Below are 26851 nucleotides of genomic sequence, written 5' to 3' on the forward strand. Positions count from 1 at the left end.
AAAATAAAGAATTACAGGATTTAATGCATTCTGCTGAACATGTTGGAAAACATACTTTGCAATGTGGATTTGATTCATTAGAGGCCTCTTGCAGGCCTGCTGTTACTGGGTCTTTGCTCAGAAGGCATGCTTGGCTTAAGCAGCAATCTTTGCCTGATCATGTTAAAGCTAAATTGTTGGATGCTCCCTTAAATCAGGACCACCTGTTTGGCAACAAGGCTGAGGAAGTTCTTAAAAAGATGGAAGATAAAGCTAAATCTATGCAAGATTTCTTACAAGTTTAGCCTCCTAGATTTATTAGACACTAGCCCTCTAAGAATTGGTCCTTTCCAAACCTCAGACACAGCAGAAATCCCAGGTTTCAGTCCCAGGGTACACACAAGACTAAGCAGTAGAGGGTTTCCGCACCCAAATCAGGGAGTAGTAAGACTCCTCCTTATGGAAAACTGTCTCAATGACTTGCTTTTAAAACTTCCAAGCACTTCCCAACTGAATGCTCCTTTAGGTGGAAAGATTGGTCTGCAGGCCAAAAACTGGGAGCTCATTACCCAGGATAAATGGGTTTTAAATATAGTGTACCAAGGATACAGATTTCACTTCCATATCTTACCAACACCAAGCGGGTGGCCATATCTACCCCCAAATCAGTGGCAGAGGCCCAAAATCAAGTACTCTCTCTCTCTCTTAAGCATGGGGGCTATTCATTTGGTACCAGAAGAGGAAAAGGGACAAGGTTTCTATTCGAGACTTTCTGGTACCCAGAAAAGGCAATACATGGTGTCAACATTCACAGGATCTAGAAACTATGATTCCTATAATACCTTGCCTACGCCTAGAGTTCCTTTGGTGGGCAGAGGCCTGCCACCAAAACAAGGGACTACCATTCACACTACCCCCTGCCACCCAAACCTTAAAAAAAAATCATCAGACTATGCATGGGGGGGCTCACTTGGCAGGGAAGTACATTCAGGGCAAATGGAACCCAAGTCAAATGCACCTACACTTAAATCAAAAGGAAATGTTAGCTGTACAGAATGCTCTGACAGCCTTCAAGGACCACATTCTTCCAGGACAACTAATGGTAAAGTTGGACAACACCACAGTCATGTGGTACATAAACAAGCAGGGGGGTACAAACTCTTACCCCCTCTGCAGACTAGCCATGGCATTGTGGAACACAGCCTTGAGCTGCCAAGTGAATCTACAAGCTCAGTTCCTGCCAGGAAAACTAAATACACTGGCAGATGGACTAAGCAGAAACCTCGTGGACCCATACGAGTGGAAACGAACCAAGGATTTTCAACATGTTGGCAAGCAAATGGGGGGTCCCAGATATAGACCTGTTATCCTCCCCCCAGAACCATCAGTTGGACAAATTTTGCTCAAGGATCCCCCCACAAACTAGCTTGGAAAGTGGATGCTGTATCCTTCAGCTGGAAAAACCTGTCAGTTTATGCCTTTCGTCCTCTGCCTCTGCTCTCTAAGGTACTACTAAAGATCAAACAGGACAAGCCAATGACGATTTTAATTGCACCAGACTGGCCACGCCAACACTGGTACCCCCTCCTGCGCAGTGTCACACTTGGCCCCATGGCACCTGCCTGAGACTCCTTCCCTGTTGTCTCAGCAGGAGAACCAGATTCTGCACCCTGAACCTTGAAGCCTGGCTAATTGCCTAATCTCTCCTTTGCCACCCCTCAGTAAATCAGTGATGGATATCATTTTAGAGGCTAGGAGGCCTAGTACTAGAAAATCTTATGTTGCAAAATGGAAAAGATTTTGTACCTGGAACCAATTTCAATGGATGAGTGCAGCAGTGCCCAATTTACCTCAGATTCTACAATATTTGACTGAGATGCTTCATAAGGGCTTGTCCTTTTCATCCTCCAAAATTCATGCCTCAGCTGTTTCAGCTCATTATAGCACAGAGCCTTCCCTCTTCTCTCACCCACTGCTCAAGCAGTTCCTCAGAGGGGCCAGCCTGGGACCTTAACTTTGTCTTGGAGAAACTCACTCTTCCTCCTTTCGAGCCAGCTGCTACTGCAGATTTAAAATTCCTTTCCTGGAAAACAGCTTTCCTTTTAGCAATCACTTCTGCAACAAGGGTATCTGAGTTACAGGCCCTTATGGCAGTGGAGCCTTTCATCATCTTTCATGCAGACAGGGTGTCCCTCAGAACCAATCCCTCCTTCATGCCCAAGGTGGTATCCAGTGTGGCTCTTAATCAGTCCATTCATTTGCCTACCTTCTTTTCTAACCCATAGAACAAAGGGGAACGGATACTGTACTCCTTAGATGTGCACAGACAACTTTGATTCTACTTGGACAGGACTAAACCTCAAAGGAAATCTGAACAATTGCTGGTGGCATTTGCTGCAGAGACAGAGGGGAAAGCTATTTCAAAGCAAACCATTTCAAAATGGATAGGCCACTGCATTCATTTCTGCTATAAGCACTATGGAAAACCTATCCCACAGGGCATCAGACCCCATTCAACCAGGGCTGCATCTACCTCTACAGCCTTTCTCAGGGGCGTCCCTACAAGGGATATCCTAGAAGCTGCTACCTGGAGTTCTGTACATACATTCACCAAGCATTATCATTTGCCAATTTTATCTAAATCCAGAGCTGGTTTTGCCACTGCAGTCTTGCAGGGCCTTATAGCTGATCCTAATTCTATTTAAATTCCTCCTCCCAACCTTAGCTTTGGGAATCTACCCAAATGTAATGACTGCAACACTGAAACATGAGGAACATAGTACAGTTGTGTACACTTACCATAAATGTAGATGTTGAAGTGTATTCAGTGTTGCAGTCCTGGTTACCCTCCCTCCAGCCCCCTTTCTTCTTTTAGTTATACCTCTACTCTCAGTTGCTATGCTCAAAAAGCTTTTTGGTGTATTTGCTTTTTTGTTGGAGGTATATCCTTGTATTATAGATTTAATTGCTTCCCATTAGGGGGCACCTGACATCTGGGGCAAGAAAAACTGATGTAATGGCGTTGGCTGCATGTTTTATACCCTTGATGACCTGACATCATGGAAGAAGGGACAGCAACCGACGCAGGACCCAAGACTTTGTTAATCAGGCCGACTGAGGGCTACTGCAAGCAGATAACCCAAATGTAATGACTGCAACAGTGAATACATTCTTACATCTACATTTATGGTAAGTGTACACAACTGTGCTTTCACAAATCAGTGTGACTGTCTTTTCCTTACTCACCCCTCCCCCCTTCCAAAAGGCATACTTTTTTTTTTTTTTTACAAATTGTGAGATGATCACAACAGGCAAGTGGGTACTCACCATTATTAAACAGGGATATACATAATATTAGAGCTTTCTCCTTTCAAAGGGTATTCCTCCTCCTCCTCTTCGCAGCAAAGTTTCACCTTTTTTCGTCCAACCTATAGGATTGACTTACCTAAGGCACAAATAGAGCTAGTTCCCCTTCACTTTGTAAGAATATTTTACTGAAGGCTGTTTCTGGTTCCATAAAAAGGACATTGGAGACCAGTGTTGGACCCTTTTCTGCTGAACACCTTCCTCAAGGTATGCACTTTCAACATGCTGTTTTTTGTGACCTTTGTTTCCCCAGGCCTTCCTAGTGTCTTAGAACCTGAAAGAGGCATGCATACATAATGCAGTACACCATTCCTGAAGGAAATTTCTGAATTTCTCTACTGGCTCATAACATTTTCAGTTTTCTGCTTTGCCCTTTGGGTTTTTTTACTGCTGCCAGAGTTTTCACAAAGTGCCTAGCTCAGGTAGGACTCCTGAGTACAGGTATTCCCTAACCTAAACAATTTGCTTATCCAAGCATTATCGCATCAGACTTTTACTGCATCTTGTTTGCCGTCATTCTCCCCCTGCAACTGGAGTTCACCATTAGTGTCAAAAAGTCTTCTGTTATGCCCACTCAAGACCTGTTTTTTTGGGGGGGGTTACAGACTAGGCAAAAACAACATGCAGGCCTTCTTGCCCCATGAGAAGGTGAGAACCTCTCATCTTATTTCCAGTTGCTCTTACCTCTCCAAGTCTGTTCTGTAAGGTAGATTTTCAGAAAACTAAGTTGTATAGTGGCAACCATTCCACTGCTACCACTAGTGAAGTTGCATATGAGGAAAACAGTGGTACTTTAAAAATGTATGGTCTCAACAAACTTGTCCCCTAGACATGAAGATCACCATCATACCGTGTCTGAAGAGAGATCCTTTGGTGGTTGTAGCAGATGAATCTCAACATAGGGCTGCTCTTGAAGATGCAGGCTCCAAGTCAAGAGCTACACACAGAGGTGTCTGTGTGTAGCTCTTGACTGGGAGCCTGCATTTTGAAGAGCAGCCTGCATCTTGAATCTCAGCCTAGGGCTGCTCTTCAGGATGCAGGCTCCAAGTCAAAAGCTACACACAGACACCTCTGACGAAGCTTGGGGGTATAGACAGGGACTTACAAGGTCCATGGCCTCTGGCAATCCAATCTCAAGACAGAAATCATCAGTCTGCAAGAAATATGAGCTATGATTCAGGCCCTACAAGTCTTCTCCCATCTCTGGAAGCCAGGACCTCTAAAGGTATTCACAGATAACACAAGTCATGTGGTACATAAGCAAGCAAGGATGGTCAAGATATTGTCATCTTTGCAGATTGGCTCAGATTGCTTGGAACCCAACCATCAAGACTAACATTTCCCTTCAAGCAGCATACATTCTGTCCCAGGACAATGTTCTGGTAGACTCCCTCATGTCAGTGGAAGACCACCACGAATGAATGGATGAAACAGACAGGTCTTCCTAGAATTGACCATAAATGGAGTATACCACAGGTAGACTTATTTGCCTTTAAAATCAGACGTACCACGGCCAAAAGATCTCAGGAATCCAGGAAAAAACTTTTTAATGTCCAATACTGGTAACTTCAAATACAAACACGTAAAATACAGTGCCAAAGTATAGTCCAAACAATCAAATCAAGCGCTTTCACCCAGGCTCTCCCAGGCTTTGTCAAGATACCAAGACCATTCTAAATTTGCTTTATATACTGTTTTTGCACTTCAATTGATCAATTAACTTAACAATTAAATAATTAAAACATTTCTCCAAAGAATATCCTTTCTTCATTCACTATGCATCATATTGTAGCTTATGTATTTGTTTTTTAAAATATATATATTAAATATGTATTTAAAATGTGTATTTAAAATGTGTTTAAAAAATATTTGTACTATTTTAAATTTCAGTTTTATAACCATGTAAGAAATGTGTATATTTATATAGTAAACATTGTATGAATCTTATTGTACCATACACTAAATATTTTAACAATAAATAATGTATGCTTCAAACTCCACATATTTAATGAGGTACAAAGTAATTATTTTGGGTAGGGTTTGTAGTGGAGTTTGAAGCATACATTATTTATTGTTAAAATATTTAGTGTATGGTACAATAAGATTCATACAATGTTTACTATATAAATATACACATTTCTTACATGGTTATAAAACTGAAATTTAAAATAGTACAAATATTTTTAAACACATTTTAAATACACATTTTAAATACATATTTAATATATATATTTTAAAAAACAAATACATAAGCTACAATATGATGCATAGTGAATGAAGAAAGGATATTCTTTGGAGAAATGTTTTAATTATTTAATTGTTAAGTTAATTAATCAATTGAAGTGCAATAACAGTATATAAAGCAAATTTAGAATGGTCTTGGTATCTTGACAAAGCCTGGGAGAGCCTGTGTGAAAGTGCTTGATTTGATTGTTTGGACTATACTTTGGCACTGTATTTTACGTGTTTGTATTTGAAGTTACCAGTATTGGATATTAAAAAGTTTTTTCCTGGATTCCTGAGATCTTTTGGCCGTGGTACGTTTGGTGTTACTTGGTGGTAACGTTCTCCTTTGACTTTTTTGCCTTTAAAATCAGACTGCTTTCTCTGTTGCACAAGGACACCTTCGCCCGAGGCTTGGAGGATAGATGCCATGTCTTTCCAGTGGACAGGAAGGTTTCTTTATGCCTCCCCTTCCTGCTGCTCCTCCCAAAAGTTTTGCATAAAATCTAAAAAGGAAAACAAATTGCTGGTGACTCCATTTTGGCCAAGGCAGCAACAGATTTCCTTTCTCTTTTTAGTCAGGTGTAGTCAGCACAAGCTACTCCACCTAGTGGACATGCTCACACAGCAAGAACGTCTCATTGCTTCATCCCAGCTTAACCTTATGGGATGATAAGATTCTGAGTCTTTCCAGACACCAATTTTCTGAGGATGTGCTTCAGGTTCTCCAGGAGGCAAGGAAAATCCTTCATAGCCAAATGGAACAGATTTTCAATATGTTATTAAACTAAAACTCTGGAAGGAATAAATGTGAGGTTCCTCTTGTTTTATCTTATCTGTGTGATCTAATGAAAGGTGGCTTGACGTTTTTGTCTACTAAAGCCTGTATTTCAGCTTGCCTTTTTCTTAACCCTACTTTTATATCCAGGCTTGAGGTCAAGCAGTTTTTAAACGGGGTCCTGCACTTAAATCCTCAGAGATAACCAATGGCCTTCCCTCTTGGGATCTTAACTATGTGCGGGACAAGTTCACTTGCTTTGAACCAGCGGCTTTCTCCACTCTCAAGTTCTGCACCTGAAAAAAACATTTTTTGGTACCTCACACTTTTGTTGTGCAGGTTTGAGCTTCAAGCTCTCGTGGCTACCCCCCCCTCCTTCCTTATTTTCAATAAGGGCATAGTGTCTCTGCTGGTCAATCCTCCTTTCATGCCTAAAGTGGTTAATGTGATGTTCTTCAATCAGGCTACCTACTTTCCTTCCTTCTTTCCCAACCCACTTAACAGAGAGAGAGAATTCTACATTCCCTGGATATGCACATATAGCTCAGATTTTACCTAGACAAGACCGTCTATTCATAAGTCAGACCAACTGTTTTGTTTCCTTCCTAGACTCTTCGTTTTGCCAGCCAATATCCAAACTGTTGGTAGCTGGATTTTCAGGTCTATCTCCTTTTATTGCACTTACCATGACAAATCTTTGCCCTCATTCTACCGGAGCAGTGGCCTCTTCTGGAGCTTTCTACAAAGAGAGAGAGAGATTCCAGACTAATATTGGAAGCATCTACCTGCTCTTAAGTGTCCATTTCCCTAACCATTACAGAGTAGATGCATTTTCCAAAGCCAGAGCTGCCTTCACCATGTTAGTCTTCTCTGGCCTCTTAGGTGGTTATTGCAGTACTCATCCTTCCACCTTTCTGCTCCCTTAAGCTTTAGGAATTGCCCATCTGTTTGGAATACTGTTATGGTGATTTCAGTCAGGACATAGTACAGTTGTGTAGGAACATACCATAAGTGTAAATGTCCTACTGATCACTGTTGCAATATTCCTTCCCACCCACCATCCCATTTCTATCCCTGTTTTTACACTCCTGCCTTGGTGGACAGACACTCTGACTGAGGCGGACGTCCCTTTTCACCTGTTTTTACTCTGTTAACCACTTTTTTCTCAGATTGCTTGGAGATGGTTTGAGGATTTTCATTCATAAATCTGTTGACCCTACCAGCGCTGATGAAAGGAGGCCTGTCTGCTGTACTCTGGAGGCACTCGGGGGGCACATTTCTTTGTACCCAGAAGCCTGGCAAGATATCACAAGAGACAAGTGGGTACAAAGTACAATATCCAGAGGCTATTCCATCCCCTTTTGCCGTCCTGCCCCACAAATCAGAACAATCCCGGATGTTCCACCCAGTCAGAGGGAACACGCAACTGTAGAAATTCTAAGGTTGCTAGACAAATGAGTTGTCCAAGAAGTCCCCACAGACCAAATAGGATTCAGAACACTCAAGATTAGTTAGTGCCAAAAGAACAGGGGACTGGAGACCCATTTTTGGGTCTCAGCAAGCTAAATGAATCTATGAAGAAGTCCAAGTTCCGAATGGTGACACTGCAGTCAGTTCTTCCCTTTTTAGGGAAAGACAATTGGATGTACTCTATAGACCTCCAAGATGCATACTACCACACAAAAACGGACAGAGCAGCAAGCCAGTCATTACCAGTTTTGAGCTCTGCCCTTTGGTCTCACTACAGCCCCCAGAGTGTTCACCAAATGCATGTCAGTAGTCACGGCTCACTTGAGACGTCTGGGATTCCAAGTGTTTCCATACCTAGACAACTGCCTCCTTACTGCCGCCACCAAGAATCTACTTCAACAGGCGAGGGACACCACTCTTCAAACTTGCTCCCAGTTAGGCATTACAGTCAATTTACAGAAATCTACCTTGTTGCCCTCTCAACATATTACATTCATAGGCGCAGCTCTAGACACCGTCTTCATGATGGCATGACTTCCGCAGGACAGGGTTTCTGTTCTCAGATCTTCTTACTCAGAAACAAAGCAAAGCCAAAGACAGTTTTGAAACTCCTAGGGACTGTGGTTTCAACGATCACCTTAGTTCCCGTAGCCAGAATACATATGAGAATTCTTGAATGGCTTCTATTTGCTCAGTGGTCATTACAGGAACTTCCCATGTCTTACCTAGTCAGAATCACAGATTCATGCAAGAGAGATCTCCTATGGTAGCTTCAGTCCATCCAGGTGACCATATGACGACCCTTAGTTCCACAATTACCTGTAGCTATGGTGTCCACGAACGCCTCCCAGATAGGGTGGGGGGGCTATATCTGGGAAGGATGGTCCAAGGCAAATGGCAAGAACATGAGGCCCATCTGCACATCAGTGTCTTAGAGATGAGAGCAGTGCTTCTACCGTTGGAGGACTCTCTTTCACTAGGAAAGATTGCAATCCAGTCCGACAACATGTCTGTGGTCTGGTACATAAACAAGAATGAACCAGACTGATACCCTTTTTGTCGAGAGGTGCTGAGAGTATGGAAATGGGCTATTTCTTCCCAACGCTTTCTGATAGCAATGCACATCCCGGGGAAATCCAACGTGATAGCGGACAAGCTCAGCAGGGCGATTTTAGTGCCTCATGAGTGGTCTCTGAACCAAAACATAGTGGAAGAGATCTTCCGAAAATGGGGCCGGCCTTGCTGCGATCTTTTTTTTCACTCCCATGAATGCCAAATGCAGCAGCTACTTTGCCTTAATCCCCCCTTTGGGGGAGACAGCGAGAGATGCACTCATCCACAATTGGCTCTCAGGACTTCTGTACGCTTTTCCCCCGTTTCCCCTTATACCTAAAGTCATCAAGAAAGCAAAGTTTTGGGAAGCAGGCTGATTCTCATTGCCCTATACAGGCCTCATCAGATTTGATTCCCTTTTCTCTGGCCTCACCTACAGGTGAAGCCCTGGGTTCTGGACCCAGTTCCAGACCTTCTGATTCATATATTTGGAGCTCTTCATCCTGCAATCCAAACCCTCAAATTGACAGCATGGCTGCTCCACTTCCAAACTTAGGCTTCAAGACTTCACACCAGCAGTAAAACACATTTTTGTATCTTCTGACAAGGCTTCGACCAGAAAGTTATATGCTAGTAAATGGAACAGGTTCTCCTACTGGGCACAAGGAAAAAACATTGACCTTTTCTCTGCCCCAATCAGTTCAGTGTTGGAATTTCTTGCGGAACTTTTTCAGCAAGGCTCTGCGGCAGCTACAATTAGAGTGCAACTAGCATCAATATCTAATTTCCACATTGGTGAATATACTCCTAACCTGATGTCACACTAATTGTGCAAAGTGTTTCTAAAAGGCACTTGTTTGAGACCTCCCATTAAAGAACCTCTTCCTCCATGGGATTTGAATTTTGTTCTGTCTCACCTAACTTTACCTCCTTTCGAGCCCTCATCATCTTGTGATCTCAAATTCTTTTCTTGGAAAACTATTCTCCTGGTAGCCATTACATCTGCAAGAAGAGTCTCAGAGTTGCAAGTTCTATCTATCAAGCCACCATACCTGATTTTTCATAGAGATAGAGTATCCCTATGTACTAACCCGTCCTTCATGCCAAAAATGTGTTCCCAAACCAATCTAAATCAATCTGTTGAGCTTCCAATGTTTTCCCCCATCATAGCAACAAGGCAGAGTACAAACTTCACCAGTTGGATGTACACAGACAGCTTAGGTTTTATCTACGTAGAACTAAAGGTTTCAGAAAAACAGATACATTGTTTCCTTCTCTGAAACAAAAAAGTGGATGCCAGTTTCAAAAGTTACGCTTTCAAATTGGCTCTCAAATTCCATTACCTTTATATACTCCTCAAATGACAAGAACTTGCCATTCAAGGTTAAGGGCCACTCAACTAGAGCTTTAGCTACATCCTCTGCTTACCTCGCCAGATTATCAGTGGACAGAATTTGTGCTGCTGCTACGTGGGCAACTCCTCATACATTTATTACTCATTACAAAGTGGATTTGGCCTCCAAGGACAGGGTCTCCTTTGGTTCCACTGTGCTAAAGGGTGTTGTTCCATGAGCCACCCTGGGAAAAGGTGCTAGAGATGCTGTCCCATCCAGTAATGAAGGCGAGCTAGGACAACATAACATAAACACGTTATGTACTTACCATTACGTTCCATGTTTGTTGTCCATATCACCATTCATTCTTATGACCCTCCCACCTTCCCCCAGCCAAGGACTCCTAGAGGATCTAGAGGTGAGGTTTCCTTCCTTACTAAGGAGCTCTTTTGTAGTTTTCCTTGTTTCTATTCCTGCTGTATTATTGGTAGTTTTTTTTTCATAGATTTATAGTTGGCAGCAAACAGGATTTCAGGAATTACACCACTGCGTGATGGGATACCTTCCTGCCATGAGACAAGTTAGAGACTTCGAGCTAGTGTATTTGGCCAAGTCGGAGCCGAGGATTGGCTCCGAACCCATCCAGTAGCGAGATGGACAACAAACATGTAACGTTATGGTAAGTACATAACTTCTTTTATTTTTGGATAGTAAGATACAAGCAATGAAAATGTTTTTAGTCCCTTAAATTTTATGTGCAGGTCAGGCATATTTTTGTTAACCAAACTATGGAACAACCTTTCCTCCTGTATAACCAAAACACTATCCACCAGTCTATTCAAAACCACTCTCAAGTCTCACCTAAAAATGCATTGGCTCTGCCCCTGCTCCAACCCAGACTAGCAAAGCTCCTAGCATATAAATACAGCACTATTTCTTTATAATTTAATCTGACACTAAACATGCTTTATCAGCATAATTCTTATGGATCATTTATTTGTCACCTCAATTTGTAACAAGTCTAGTACTCAATAGCCATTGTATGTTTTTCTTTCTTACTATTGATCATTTTCTTTGTACTCTACATATCATGCTTTTTAGTGTAAACTCATTTGCTATTGTAACACTTGCTTATTTATACTTGTGGAACTTTTCTCCCCGGGCCTCCACTGAAAAAGGACCTGTGTCCAATCAGAATTTCCCGGTAAAGAAATGTTAATAAATAAGTAAGTAAATTAATGGGCGATAAAGCATTGAAAGGATTTCTGTGGGAGGGAAATAATGTAAGAGTTAAGTGTTATAAGTTGATCCTCCCAATAAAACAAGGTAATTTAGGATTGCCTGATTTAAGTATATTTTAGAGGTACACAGTTAAGGCTCATTTCAATAACAAGTGGAAAGTTAAAAATCAATGTGGAAAGGGATAATGATGGGGGGGCATGAAATAAGGAGAGAGTGGGATTTTGAATGCAGATCCTTAAGGAGAGTAATCACCACCATACAGAATGTTATTTTCATACAGCTGCAGCAGGGATATTTTGTCAAGCCAACATATGAATGGTGAAAGGAGATTTTCCCAATAGGGATGACTGCAAATATAAGGGTATAGGAAATAGGCAAGTGGTAACTGGAATTTACTGGAGAAAGCTGGCAGATGAACAAAGTATTGGGAGCAAATTAGTGATTGAGAAGTAATTCATTGGGATGAAGCCAGGAAATTTGGACTGCCAGTAAGAGACTGTCTTCTCAATCGGGGATTAATATCAGAGCATTGGCAAAGAGATAATGGGGGTCCTAAATGAAAGACCTGCTCTGGAAGAGTTTTTAGCTGAATCTAGAACAGAAGCTGCTGTTAAAGGGATAATTAGTAGGGCATATAAAATATTGCATGATGACTATAAGAATCAGTCTGAAGAGGTTGGAAAACATGGAGCGACTGGAAAAGCAGTTTACGAGGGACCAGTGGAAGGACTTGTGTATGGCTTTCAAGCATGCAACAAAGTCCAGAAGGATATATGCTTGTATGTGTTTGCATAGGTATTTTTATACCCCAAGCAGACTTTTTTCCTCGGGTAGCTATCAAATGTTGGAAGTGTGTTGGAGAAGAAAGAGGTAACTCGGAGCATGTTTTTTGTTAGCGAAATGAGTAGGCAGACTTAAAAAATTCCCTGCAGAGTGTTCTTGTCAGTACTGGGTAAAAGAATTTCCTGCAGAGTGTTCTTGTCAGAAGTACTGGGTAAGCAAATAGCTATAACTAAGGAAATTATTCTTTTGGCTGTCAAAAAAAGCACTTACTAGAAAATGGAAGTCAGTCTAAATCAACTGTATTTGCAGTGTTGAATATTGTAAAAGATATAAAAGAATTGAAATGGGAATCTTTAGAAAAGAGAAGGAGCAAAATACCTGGAAATAAATGGAATTTGTGGGAACAATACATTCAGAATAATGTTCAAAAGGAGAGATTTAAGAAATTTCAGGAATTTAGTGATTTATGTAATGTGGGACTGGAAGAAAGAAAACTTGTAATGAATGATGTGTGTAAATAGAAAATGTTAATATGGTTTGTTTTCATTTCTGTTGATGTATATATGCTTATGTTTTAAGTGATATTTTAATAAAAGCATTCAATAAAAAAATGGAACTAAGGCAGAAAGCATATCCTTCAATCCAGGCAAAGGAGACTACAACATAAATGACACTGAGCTTGGCACTGAGAACTTTGTAAACTGGGCAGCATCTCTTTTTAAAAGAATGATCTTTTTGGATTAACACCACTCCATAAGTGTTTAGATGAAGATCTTGTTAGTTGTAGTGGGAACACGCACCCACGCATGCATCAGAGTTCTATGGTAAACCACTGTGAGCTGTATACAAGTTGTATGGTAAATGTTTTCCTAAGCTTTTAAATCTACTGTTGGGTATGTATGTTTGCTTAATTAATTAGAAGTAGTTTGAAATGACATGGTAGTAATACTTGAATTTTATCCTTAGCCTAACCGGACATACTACCTGATGGACCCTAGTGGAAATGCTCATAAATGGTGCAAAAAGATCCAAGAAGTCTGGACACAGAGATATCAGAATCATCAGAATACTGGCATGTAGTCACATTTCATTTGCATGTGTACCAGTCTGTCAAGGAACTTGATAAGAGCTTTGAGTCACGCACAGGTTCTGCGGTTGTTCAGATGCCTTCCTTAAACCACCTGTGATCACACACAGCGCCTCACCAGGAAGGCATTCATATACATTTTGTTTGTTACAAAAATGCAAACATAAATGGAATTCAGGGTTGCTTTGCTTGCTCTTCGTGCTTTCGTTGAGGCTTCCACATGCATACTGTCATACAAAGATCTCGTTTTTTGTGCACTTCAGCTGTGTTCCTCCAACAGAACTAATGAACAGACTTTGTACTTTTCATCATGACACACATGCACACATCCAGAATCCTGTACAGTTCCCATTAGTCGGGGGCTTTCACTTGTTCATTAAGCTTTTTGGAGTACTGTTGACTACTCTTGAACTGTTCTTCATCAGGGAGCTTCTCTGTCGACTACGCTGGTAGAATGTTTACTTTTGGTTTACTGTTGCTACTTGCAATAGCAGTTGTCAGTTACAGCCTTGCTTTTAGTCCTACCACAGTACTGATAGCAGGATTTTAATGGTACTTAATAATGTACTGATGTCAGTGCTTCATCGTATCCAAGACAGACAGACTTAACACTGTGAACTGAAGGAGCAAGTGTACAGGAGAGAAAAGCGCAGAATATAGCACCAGAATGTCTCACTCAGTAGACACTTTATCTTGTTTTTTAAGTGGTTCAGTACTGTTTAATTTTTTTAGATTTAAGTTTGAAGATCAGTTTTAAATTTGATCTTAAATGTGAATAAACTTGTCACCTTTTAGTAATTGCTAACCAAATGAAAATGAAATAAGAATAGCTTTTTACTGTAAAAAAAAAAATCAAGCTTTTTTTCTGTAGGTTTTCTGTAATAACTTTGTACAGGTCCCCAGAAAGACTTTTTCATTAAGTATGTAAGGTACATATTGTAACACATCAAATTACTGGTTGAATGTCCTCTATCAATGATGGTTTTAGTTTAAGTACCATTTCTGTGCAGTTTATTCGTATTCAGGCTTACTTGCTAGCACAACCGAACCACTTTCATGGGACACATGGTGCTAGCTAGTGCTTTACCAGGTATAGCATTTAACCTGGATGTCTTCTACATCAAGGAAGGGAGAGCACATCCTTCTGTTAATGCCTTTGGTGGTCCCAAGATCCATGTGTCATGAGAAAGAAGCAGCTGCTTTCCTTAATCACACACCTGAAAAAAGGCATAGAAAGGCAATTCAGAAGCAAGATATTGATCCTTTACCATTCCAGTGCCTCTGCTTTGTGCTGTGCCAGGTCAGTGCCCTCGAGGACTCCAGAGAATCAAAATTCTTTGCAGACCTGGCAAATGCAACACACCCAAGCTGGGTCATTTTGATGACTTACTTGGCTTAGAGTCCTTTTAAGTTAGAAATTTCAGATGTCTCATTCCTGTTCTGGAAAAGCTTGTTGCTGCTTGCAGCAGATATTGGAAAATTGATGGGTTCAGATATGGAACAAGTACTACAGGAATCGGAAGGATTTAGGTGGTTAGGAGAGCTTTTCAGTTTTAAGGTTAAGGGGTAATACAGAGATTAGTCAAGTACATGCCCTGGCTTTATATGTCAAGTAAATATCTTTATTTGACAAAATAATGGTACTTAAAAAATGTCTTTGTGTATCTTAGCAGCATGGATCCAAAATAGCACTTTGCCCCTCCCCCGCAAAAAGCTGTGCTATTTGGAAATTGGTGATGTCACTTGGTTTTGAATAGTAAGTCACTTACGCAGTACAAATAAAACCACTGTACACATTTTGCAGTTCAGGATCGTCATTGTCGGAAGTGTGTTATTGGGGCACAAACAGGTAGGGAACTTAGAGACAAGAAATTTCACTCTTGGTGATGAGATGCTGAAATCATCTTGCCAGACTAGATGCTGGACTAATGTATATATAGGTAATTTGTTTTTTAGGTCTTTCTTAATTAAGGTCATAATACATGGGTAGAATGGAACTGCTTCCTTGTGCTTAATATTTATTAAACTTCACAGTTACAGTTTCCTTGTTCACTTTTTTGCTCATTAGAATTTTTAACCATAAGTAAAGCCGTGTTGTTGTAAATGTTTCTGCAGTTCCAACCATCAGAACAGTACATTAAAAGATATTTGTTTGCAGATGCCAAAGTCTGATATTGGCACAGACTGACTGACATCATGATTCATTGGCTTACAACCTTTTTGGTGCTTGTCTTTAGATTAGTGGAATCTTACTCAGAATATTCTTGAGTCTCCCCTTGGCTGCATCAGAAACCACCTGACTCAGTCTCCACCTGCTGTCTCTCTTACTTTCCTTGTTCTGATGCGGAACAGAGTTTGCATACAATTCCCTTCCCCTCTGTTGGATGTGATGCTTGTTTCATAATTTTCTTACTTCTGATCTTTAAAGGTTTCAGCATTGACAAGTTAGAAAAAAAAATGCTATTGTGGGAAGCAAATTTCTGTTGCTTACCCCACAGCTTCTGCCTTCTTTGCTTAAGAGAGATCTGCAGTACCATTATAAAAGAGCTGTGCAGTAACAGCATAAGAAACCCCTGAAAAAATATTTTATAACGAAAGTGAAAATGGAAAATTCATCAAACATTTTCCAGTGCAACATAGGCAAAATGGCAAACACCTGAAGGCAGCTGTAGAAGCCTTTAGATCTGCTGCGGCTTTCATCCTCCAGGTGTTTCTTAACCCACTGTGCTTTTGCCACTTTGCAGACCCATCTGGTTGCTGTTTGACCTGCTGGAAAGCTTTGGAGTTCTCACCCTTTTTTCATTAGTCCTTGAGGATCCAGATACCAGCCACTGTGGATCCTTGAAGGTTCATATTCAGCTTTACCTACTCATTCCCATTTCATAGTGATCTTTTCTTTCAGCTTTCTTTGGGTTTGTAAGAGGTATTAAGTGTCTTCCTGATCTCCTCCAAACCTTTTATAGTATTTTTCAGCCTGCTTTTGAGTCTACTTTGTAGATGCTGTTGATTGAAATGTTTTGCTTGGTGCCCTGTAGTGCTTCCTCATGATTCACTGTAGTAATGGCAGCAGGCTTTCTTTTGAAAACTGGTGCAAGCATTCCAGCCTTGTTTTAATGGTCTCTGGCCCAATCTTAACATTATTTACCCCAGACATCAGTTATCTTGCAGTCCCACTGTAGCCTTATCAATTGTCTGTTGTAATGCAGAAGCCAATTCTAATGTCAGCTGTATCAGTGGTGCATGTGGCATTGGCTCATCTCAGTTTAGCCAGTTTTAGGTCTATTATTTTATCATTACATCAACTTACTTGTTGATGAGACAGCTATTGGTTTACCTGAAATCAGTTTCTGTGTTAGATTATCCAGATGCCACCCCCACTACTTTTTTCAGCAGTATACATTCAACTTCTGTCTTTGCAGTCTCTACAGGCATTGTTGGAGATGTTCATTATGTGATTTCTGTTTCCGCATTGGAGACATTTAGACAGCTCTCTCACTGTATTTCATACCACACAGCACTGATGACAAGTTCTCCCCTTCCCAGTCTAAGTAGGCCACCCAAACTGAAAACTGTTTTTTCTCTGTGGGTTTTACAAAGTCCATGTTAGTGTGTGCATGGGTGGGTGGGGGGGTGCAGAGCATGTTAACCTTCCAGACCTGGCATTGCATTTTTCCTCAACTGCATGATGCAGAGTGGTGAAGAATAAGGATCACCTCCCACCAGGAGGAACCACCCCAAGAATGTGGATAGGGAGTTCTTAAGGATCTTCTAGGACAAGTCAGAAATACTTCACTGACATGCCATATTCTCATAGAAAGACGCATGAGGCCTTCAGGGCTCCAGGCCAAGAATCCTGAGTGGCACCGCTCCTAGTGGAGTTTTTCCAGGATGCTTTGAAAGAGCTCTGCTGTTACCCAGACACAAAAGCCTCTGTCCCTTGAAAGGCACACATGGTTTTTCATCCAGTCATGGAATTTGCTTTGATGCACACTGCTTCAAACTGGATGTCACATGTGGGAAGCTGCTCTGAAGCACACTAGACCACAAAAGTCTCTCCTTTCAACATGCAGACAGGTTGTTGATCACTTCCAGAAATGCGTCTTATGTTCATTTCCTTAATCCTGTCCTCCTGGGAATTGAATGTTTATTGTATGCGACTTACTTTCGAAGTTGGAGTTATTTGGTAAAGTCTCTGAAGTGGTAAACTAGGTGTTTTGACAGCAACTTGTATAACATTCTGAAGATGCAGGCAGCAGCAGTCTAATCGCCTAGCTCTTACATAAGGGTCTATTATCACTTGGACAGTGCAGCAAACCAGATTTGCGAGTAGTTGCATAGCCATCCACCAGCACTTTCTTGGCTGTGCCTTACCTTCAGGCTGGTAGAGCATCTTTCAATGACTCCGCCATTTCATGAGCCACTACTGTCCAGGCCGAGAATTGACATCAGTGTGGAATGAATAAGGAAAGGCCAGGACCTTTTTGCCACTGGTAATGGTTTCCAGGCTTCCCAGTACTCCCACCAGCAACATGGGAGCGAGCAGAGACCTTAATTATGTGAGCCTCAACATAAGCAGCAGCCACAGTAGTCTGGCAGGCAGGAATGTGATGACTAGCAGATGACTACCAACTTTTCTGAGATTATTGACACAGTTACAATGACAATTGTAACCCTCTTCAGAGAAGTTACCAGCAATGTTTGACTCCCTGCTTTACCACTTATTCAGTGGGAAGTCTTCAGAGGCAGAGTTTTCTCACCAAAATGAGTAGCTTCTCCTTTAGTCTGATTGATGGCTTTTAGGCAGGAAGTTTTCCATGCCAGAGGCCAAATGCTCATACGTTTCCTGGAAGTAGGAATCATGGTCACTGTCAAAGTCTGTTGACTTTACTGTACCTTACACACTACTGTTTAGACATTTTTTTGGCAGAGGCATTTCTCCCACTCCCAGCATCTGGTTTGTTGTCAGGTTAGACTTTCCACATCTACTTACCTTCCTCTGTAAAAGTTTTCTGTTCGTAATGGTAGTAACAAACAAGGGAAGTATGAGTCTCATACCCTGTCTATAGGGAATTTGTGCTGCTTTAGGAATGATCTTTTGCACCATGGATTCAACCTGTCAACAGTCTAAACATCAACATTGTGTGGGAGTGAAGGGTTTTCTTATGGCTCACTTCAGGCAGGAATTTCCCCGCATTAGGAATCCTTGTTGACCCAGCTTTTTTTTTTTTTTTTCCTTTTAACTCTTCCTTCCATTGCCAGTCATTGCACTGTGCAAGAACTTCTTCACCATTTTGTGTTTCCCTCTGAATCAGTTCACGGTCATTTAATACTTCTCCCATTATCCCTTATTTCCCTTCCTATGCCCCAGGTTCATCAGTCATCGGCTTTCATGATGCTGCTGCCTCCTTTCTGACCTCTTGTTTTTGTGGATCCCATCTCCATTGAGTCATTATTCCTAGTCAGTTCCAGGAACTTGTTGCAGCTGATAAAAATGCATCACCCAGTTCTCCGGGCAGCTGCTGCTTCAGCTAAGGGAGCAATTTCAGAACTTTTTTGAGGGGGAGATATACCACTGTCGTAATTTGGAACATGAGAAGAAGCCTGAGCTCTTAGATCCTATTGCCAATGTCTCCTCACAGATACAAAGCTATGATGGGTATTTCACGTAGTTATTTTTTTATTGGTGAGTTTTTCCTCTTTCCACTTTGACCCTTAGAGCAGCACCACATACAAAACATTAAGTGATTTATAGTCTGTTTCATCTCTGCACCTGATTTTTGCACTCTTGATGAATTGTTTTATTTTAGTATTCACAATTTCCGCTATATAGCTTGTGATCCATGGAAACAGACTGCCACTGTGGGTCGTTATTCATCAATAAGTGGTCAGCTCAAACATGAATGACAGGAAACATGAAAGTTGCAGCAGAGGTAGTGAGTGAATGGAGGAGTGATAACTGCAACAAAGACATTTAGAGGTTTTCCAGAGTAACTGGTCACATTGTCTGTCATTGAACAGACCATAAACATTTTTAAGCTTGCAACTAACAAAAGATGAATGGAGTCCATGAAACATTAAGGAAGCACAGTTTCATGGTACAGCCATTGAGTCGTCAGAGAGAGAGCACAAACAACTGGATGGGCATCATGTTATCAATATGGAAACTTAAGTTGTCTCAGTCAAGATAAAAATCTTTGTAACTGAACTGTTGAAACTAATTGAAATCAGAAACCCCACAAATTGCTCTCAAAACCCTACAAAACATTGCACTACAGGTATTTTTGCAGGAGGAGGCTGGTATGTGTATATGTATTTATGTGTGTGCTTGTGTATGTGTGATGTATATATGTTTATATATATATATATATATATATATATGTGTGTGTGTGTGTATATAAATGCACACACACATACATAGTTGTATATATAAGTACGTAAACATAGTCAGTATATAGTGAACAGTTTACATTCATTCTCTTATTTCTCTACCCTTCCTGAAAAAAAGTCTTTCAGAATTTGTTTGCTAATTTACACAAAAAAAATGTAGCAGGCTGCATAGACACCAAAAATGTCAGTGCCCCCTTGAGGTGTCAGGTGCAGTCTGTCATTTATAAGTCAATATGAATCTCTCATTGGCAGGTGAAGGCATTTGATACTTGGCAAAGTTCTTAAGGAATAAAGATTCCCCAGATATAGTGTCTTTGATAGTTATGAGGAAAGTGTAATATTGTAGTGTGCCATATACAAAACTGTTTTTATTTCAGTGAACTGTAGTGTTTCTAGTTCACTACAGCAAGTTTAAGCATGCAGGGTTGGCAGTTTAATGGCATTCTCTGGCTGTTTCACATTTAAAATGTGTGTATATCAGTGGGTTGGGTGGCTGTTAGTGCACCTGTCTGCACACACACATAACATGTTTTATAATATCATGCTACATCTTTCACTGTATTGTTTCTCAGCAGAACCATGCATGTCCTTGTTGAAAAGAATGGGGAGTTCCACTCTCCTGACTTTATCTGAAGGTTTCACTATAGAAGGTTGATGAACTCAAGACCTTGTTATGACTTAGACTGTTGTCATAGATGGTGTATATGCAGAATCTACATGCACAGATACATTGCAGAATGTTTCTGGTGTGTCACTGATCTGTGTACTTTAAAACTAGTGTTAATGCAGCCTTCCATGATTTCTGTTGATTTAAACCATACACAATTCATCTGTTATAGCAACTTAAAAGGTAAATAGTAAGCCAAGCTTAAAAAACTGAAGATTAAGTAGTTACTGGCTTTGTAAGTTAGCTGCTGATCTCTTAAAGTTAATCTTTGTACAACCTCCTTTCATGGAAGCCTTTTTGGATGCTGTCAGACTACCTTTGCTGGACAGAAAGAATATGCATTAATTGAGACACTTCCTTGTGAAAGCATCCCAACTGCGGGCTGCTTGTGTGTATTGAGTGGTGTTAATGGAATTATTGCTCTTGTCTTCATAATGCGTGCATTGCAGTTCTACATATTCACTGCTCACCAGTTGCTTTGCGTCTTAGTCTTCATAAGCATATCTTCCTGCATACAGGCCTGTGTCAGTCAACTGGGAAGTGATGACGGTGGAAACAATGCACTTCAAGGTTAAGCTCACTCCCTCTTTTGTTCTTCCAGAATTTTAAAAGACATCTCTTAAGAGTGTGATGATTTTTTGTGCCAAGGAGCTTCCTGCAAAAATGGTGATGTTCAGAGTGTGAAAACTCATTTAAAGACTCTTTCAAGTTTTAATGCCGAAGACATTCCTTTATGCTGTTGTAGCTTAGCTGTCACAGTTTTACCATGGATGTAGTACCGGCAGAAGTTTCTACTGTGCTTACATGTAGGAAAAGAATGTTGCTGCATCACAGCACTTTACTCTACAGTTGGGCTCTTGGCTGTAATGCCTTTTTTGTGTAGTTTATATGCCCGTCCTTTGACCATGTGGGTTTTCAGTGTTTGTTTCCTCCCACATCCCAAAGATGTGCCATAGATAAGTGATTGTCTATAGGTGTTCTAAACCTTTGTGTGTATTCTATTAAAGACTAACATCCTGTCAAGGATTAGTTTGTCTGCCTTGTACTCACAGTAGAAAGATAGGGACCAGCTTCTCCTTGACTCTAAATTGGATTAAGTGGCATTTGGAGAATACAAAAAAGAATGTGCTTCATTCAGCTCTTCAGAAGTTTCAAAAATGTGTAAGTGATGGTGTGGAGAAGGCTCATATTCAAACATTTTTGCCCATCCCTAACACACACCATGGTTGACTAAATTATTAAATCACAGAATGGGAAAAACGTAAGGAATCAATTTGTCTCAGACATTGTGATTAATGGTTCTTTGTAGACTCAAGCAATTTTACTGTCCAAAATAGCCAACCAGAAATTAAGATCTTTGCTTGTTTTTTTGTGGGAATACATTCAAGCTACTATAAACAAAGTTTTCTCTATATTTTCAACATTCTAGGTTTCTTCATTTTCAAAGAATGCTACCTAAACCGAGTGTAGTTTTGGGGAGGATTTCTCCTTCTATAGATTTAACTTATAAATACTTTCTCAGCTTTTTGAGCTAACTGGCTTTTATACATATAGGTTGAGTGTACTGCATTCCTGGACCTATACTTCGTCATGCTGGTCTGTTGAAGAGAGCAAGTCTATATAAAGTCTGATGATCTGTCAGTGTATTTGCAGACCTAGAAATCATTATAAAGCCGGAAGGAGAAGCAGTTCTCCATGAATAGTATGCTGTATCTTACACAGACCCAGGCCGTCATGATCCATCAGAGACTAGGGAATATTTTGTTTGTTTATATATGCTTACAAGTATACACTGTCACAGGTATGTTTGGGCATATTAGGACTGGTTAACCTTTTCAGTCTGCAGTTCAGAGCTGCCTACTGAAGCTATCATTAAACTTGTTAGTTTGATTGTGTTTACTTATTTTGTGACTTTTTCAGTACCACCATTCCTTTTGTTTTGCCTTTCATGTTGTGTAGCCCAGTATTTTTCCTTAGAAACTGATTCTGTAATGTCTTATGAGCAAGCATTAGCATGCCTTTTCCTCCCAGTATGACTTTAAGGAGAAAGGCCTTCATTTCCATGGCCTCTGATGAGCCGTGCATTTTGTATATTTGTTTTGCAAGGTTTTTTACAATTCAGCCTCTTTCACTGCTCATGTATTGTATCCAGACCACAGTGTTCCATAGTTAAAAGTATATGCAGACAGCTCATCAGGTTTTGCCCCCTCTTATTGTATCTCTTGGATGGTGCAGTGGTGTAGCGGTTAGTGCTGTTGCCTCACAACAAGAGGTTCTCCAGTTCGATTCTTGGCTGGGGTGCCTTCTGTGGGGAGTCTGCATGTCCTCCCTGCATTAGTGTAGCTTTCATCCAGGTGCTCCGGTTTCCTCCCACATTCCAAAGACGTGCAGTAGGTGAATTGGACACTCTAAATTGGCCCTAGGTATGTGTGCGTGCGAGTGTGTAGTGCACACTCTGAGGAGGGTTGGGCCTCGGGCTAGCAACCCGACCCCGTAAAACCTGTACCTGCTACAGAAACGAGTGCTGAAGGGTGCTCGTTGCCCGATGTGCTAAATGCATGGGAGCGAATCCAGGGTCTAGGATTGTCTCTCTTACTGTTTGTAATGGTAAGATAGTTATTTACTGTATTTAAATACACTCCTAAACAATGCTTGTTAAATGTTATCCCTGTTTATCAACTCCAGTTTGCCATCAAAGCATTGCCATTTGATCTTCCTTAGAATAAACAGGGTCAGGTACATGAACCGAATACAAGTTTTGTGAATATCTTTTAAGTAAACCAGTATTTTAATGAAAAATTACTTTTTTTTTTTTCTTGTCCGTGAAGTACTGCTTGCATTGTAAAGTAGATGCACCAACTTATGCTTTTTGGGATTGTGGCAGTTAATTGATGTAGCAATTTGGTAATTTATTGCACAAATTCAGAACCTTTAATATTTTGAGATGAGTGTAACCATCGTGTGCACATGTACTACAACTGTGATCCTATCGATACTGTGGTGGGCCATATAAACTGAGGTGGGATGTACTCCATGTTCACGGTCTATCAGAGCACCACTTAATCCAGTTATTGACCCAATTTACTAGATATTGCATTTCCATCACAGTCCACTTTTGAGAAAACAGAATGTTGCTGATGTAATCAAAAACACTAGAAACTATAAAAGTAGCCTCTTTCAGAGACCCCCTCCATCCCCACTCATACAAAAGCATTTTTTGAAAATGTTATTTCATTAGTTACTAATGTTTCCAACCATGCTGATGCACACAGCTATTCCATTCTTAATTGTGCTCAGATTTTATCATGTATTCCTCATCTTTGTACTTCTCTACCATAGGGCTGAACCATCTAATCTGTAAACTGCAGCTACTCCAGTATTATAAATATAAACATGTTTTACCATTCCTCTCACTCATTCATCTTAAAACAACTGAAAACAGTTGCTCTTGAATCAGTTTGCTAACTTTAGTAATAAAGAATGTGGGCTTTTACAGTTCTACTAAATCACTCTTCAAAACAGGCTTTTGTCAACAGGACCTCATTTAGTTAGAAAATGGTATTTGTCTTTTATGTTTGTCAAAATGCACCAGCATTTTGCTTATAATATGTGCAGTAATAGGTCTGTCAAGTCAGCTGCATAGTACTATATGAATGCAGTTTGTGTGAAATTTGCATTTGCCCAGTAATTACAATTATTCATCCTTTACCCTCAGCTTAGTATAGATGATTATGATCAGGTGTTTTATCATAACCAGCTTGTTGTTCAAGACTTGGATGTCAAGAGCAACGCCTGAGAGGTGAATTTTGGCATTTATTTTGGGAACATATAAAAGGTTATGATTATTTGAAACTGCATCATAATTCTTTGTAGTGCATGGAGCTTTATCTGCTCCATATGCTCTCCATGTAGAATGAGAGGTGTTTTACTAGCTTTCAAAACATTTGAATGCCTGTAAAACACTTAAGTGCTGTCAGACAGCAGGCAGAATCAAATTTAATTGTAACCCTCTGTAGAGCTAATAGTTTTAAAAGCGTTTAGACTTTTCATTCTACCACATTTTCTTTTTAAGTGTGGCAGAGTAAAGTTGTAACCGATTTTAAAAGCTGTTTTACATTCTGCTGTCATTCTTTAATGACTAACACTGTCTGATATTAGTCCACAGCATGATCTGATCACAGTGGCCTTTTAGGGGTGCTTAACAAGTAAGGTTTTGTTAAACACTCATGCTCTAGGAATGGGTTTAACAAGTATGCCTTTTTCCATTTTCTGAGGTTTTTAATTGAGCTTCATGCACTGCATAAATGTTATAACTCCATAGTCGCAGCACCTCATTATAATGGAAATACCACACCACCATTACCTTCATTTTCATTGAGACAGAGCTTTGGCCACTTGTGCCACATCACACATCATGTGCTGCGTGACTGACCATCATGCAGAGCAACTACTCTCATATGAATTTATATTTCTTTGTTAATAAGAAACAGGTCTGTACTACTGATGGGCTCAGTGTTGACAGCTCTAACCCATTCTGTTTAAATGAAGATTCAGTAAAGAATTTGTATTCACATCGTTGAGAATTTAGTACAGTAAAAAAGTAGTGGAGACAAATTGCTACTCATAATGCTACTCATTTATATTTTAGACTAATTTCTGCCATATTGCAGTATAGTTACCTTTATAGAAAATGCAGGTAAAATTTTGAGTCTTGCAAGTAAACATTAGACTGTTTGAGAAATTCTCAACTCACATTATAGATCAGATCTGTGATATGTTGGTGTACTCCACAGCAGTATGCATTGTGGTTGGCAAGCCTTAAGAATTAATGCTGAACTGGTACGCATTAGACTGAGGTCCCTAGTCGTACATTCACTGTAACATTAAGCTGACTAGTTTATTTTGTAGTCTGAGAGTAGGGCACATCCATTTATATATTTAGAAATTCCTGTAGTTTTAATTTCCAAAGCTGTGGTACAATTTCTGTAAGCATTCTGAATGCTTGTGATAAGTCATACTAGCTGTGCTAGGTTGCCAGTGCTGGTTTTCATTCTGGCAGATGACTTAACTGTAGATTATAGGAAGAAATGTGACCTATTTCATTACATTTTTTAATTGCGCTAACCCTCCTGGTTATGTCTGTCTGTCCACACAGGACTGTATATGTGGAATGTTAAAAGCCTGTTCAGGTAACCATTTGATCAGTTTGCATCTGTGTTGACCAGATGTAAAGTATGAATGGCATTTATGATTGTGAATGTCCTTTAAAAGGTGGTGAGTATATGGTGTTTGGCTTCATGCTAGTTAACTCTGTTCTTTTAAGTTGGTAACAGCCAGCGACAGTGTGTTACTACACTTTGCTTATAGTTGGCTGGAGCTGTGATGTACAGGCAAAGGAAATTGAAAATCAAAGCAAGTAATGCAATGATACTAGGATACACTTTTGTATTTTTATTCTTGTATAAAATTATTTGCTGACTGTTGTTGGCCTCTAGTTCAGTCTGTGTTATTTAAATTCTAATATATGAATTATTTGGATTGAATTCATGTTTGGGGCCATGTTGTGTATGTATTGATGTACAGCCTTGAATTTGAATAATTATTTTAAACTATATTTTTCAACTTTTCTGGCTTTATTCTATAAATTTTCTATTTGGTCAATGATTTAATCATGTTTCTCATAATTTAATTAATCTGTTTTCTTTCCAAATATTTGTGCTTTAGATGTAGTTAATGATTTTTCCACATACTGCTTGATAGTTCTGTAATAAAAGCATGTAGGGTTCTAGGTGTACAGCGTTTGTCTTTATTTAAAAAAAAAAAAAATAGCATTTGCTTTAAATCCTGTTTGACTTACCATTGTATTCTATTGATATGACATTAGGAATTTTGTTTGGCAGGTCTGCTGCTAGGAGTTAGCTATCCTTCCACTACAAATGAGCTGTTTGGTTTTTTTTTTCCTCTGAAGCTTGTGTGGGAATGTGCATACTTAGTCAAACACACTGTGACTTCTCAGATTGCAGTAAGAGAGCCATGCACACATCCCATTAACCTGCTAGTTCTTTTCTGCTACCTACTTAGATTCGGTTGTAATGCATTTTGTGGAAAAAAAAAGTCCTGCATTTGATCCTGATTCAGCCATTGAATCGTTTGTTTTTGCCTCTAAGTAACAAGCTGTGCTCCACATAGGCATCACCTTTATTGTTTAGGAGAGGAGTGCGCTGTGAAGTAGTGCCAGCCGCATCAGAATTTCAGTATGGCCACTTGAAGATTTAAGAGGGAGAGGCTGCTGGCTTTCATAATTTGTTGGACAACTGGCTCATTTGAAAGCCCCCAGAACAGAGATCTGTGAAAGCCCCTTACAAAGCCACAGGCCTGTACCAATGCACCATCATAAGGTGACAGTGGAAGTGACTGTCCTGGAAGATACGCTTGAGTGATTTCCATTAGCTATAGAGTAGTATTCTATGTCCAGCTTGCAT

At 40.2% G+C, this 26851-nt stretch overlaps 1 protein-coding gene across 1 annotated transcript in view; it reads left to right on the top strand.

Annotated features, from left to right (window-relative positions):
- The window catches only part of PDPK1 (3-phosphoinositide dependent protein kinase 1), a 1584105-nt gene extending 1557942 nt beyond the window's left edge, over positions 1-26163 (top strand). The window contains exon 16 of the mRNA XM_044088924.1: positions 13195-26163. Coding sequence (XP_043944859.1) covers positions 13195-13308 — 114 coding nt within the window. The 3' untranslated portion in view covers positions 13309-26163. The remainder of the gene's footprint in view (positions 1-13194) is intronic.
- The last annotated feature ends 688 nt before the right edge of the window (positions 26164-26851 follow it).

This window comes from Protopterus annectens, chromosome 12.part0 (genome assembly GCF_019279795.1).
Source record: "Protopterus annectens isolate FY-2018-M chromosome 12.part0, PAN1.0, whole genome shotgun sequence".
NCBI classification, from domain to species: domain Eukaryota; kingdom Metazoa; phylum Chordata; order Ceratodontiformes; family Protopteridae; genus Protopterus; species Protopterus annectens.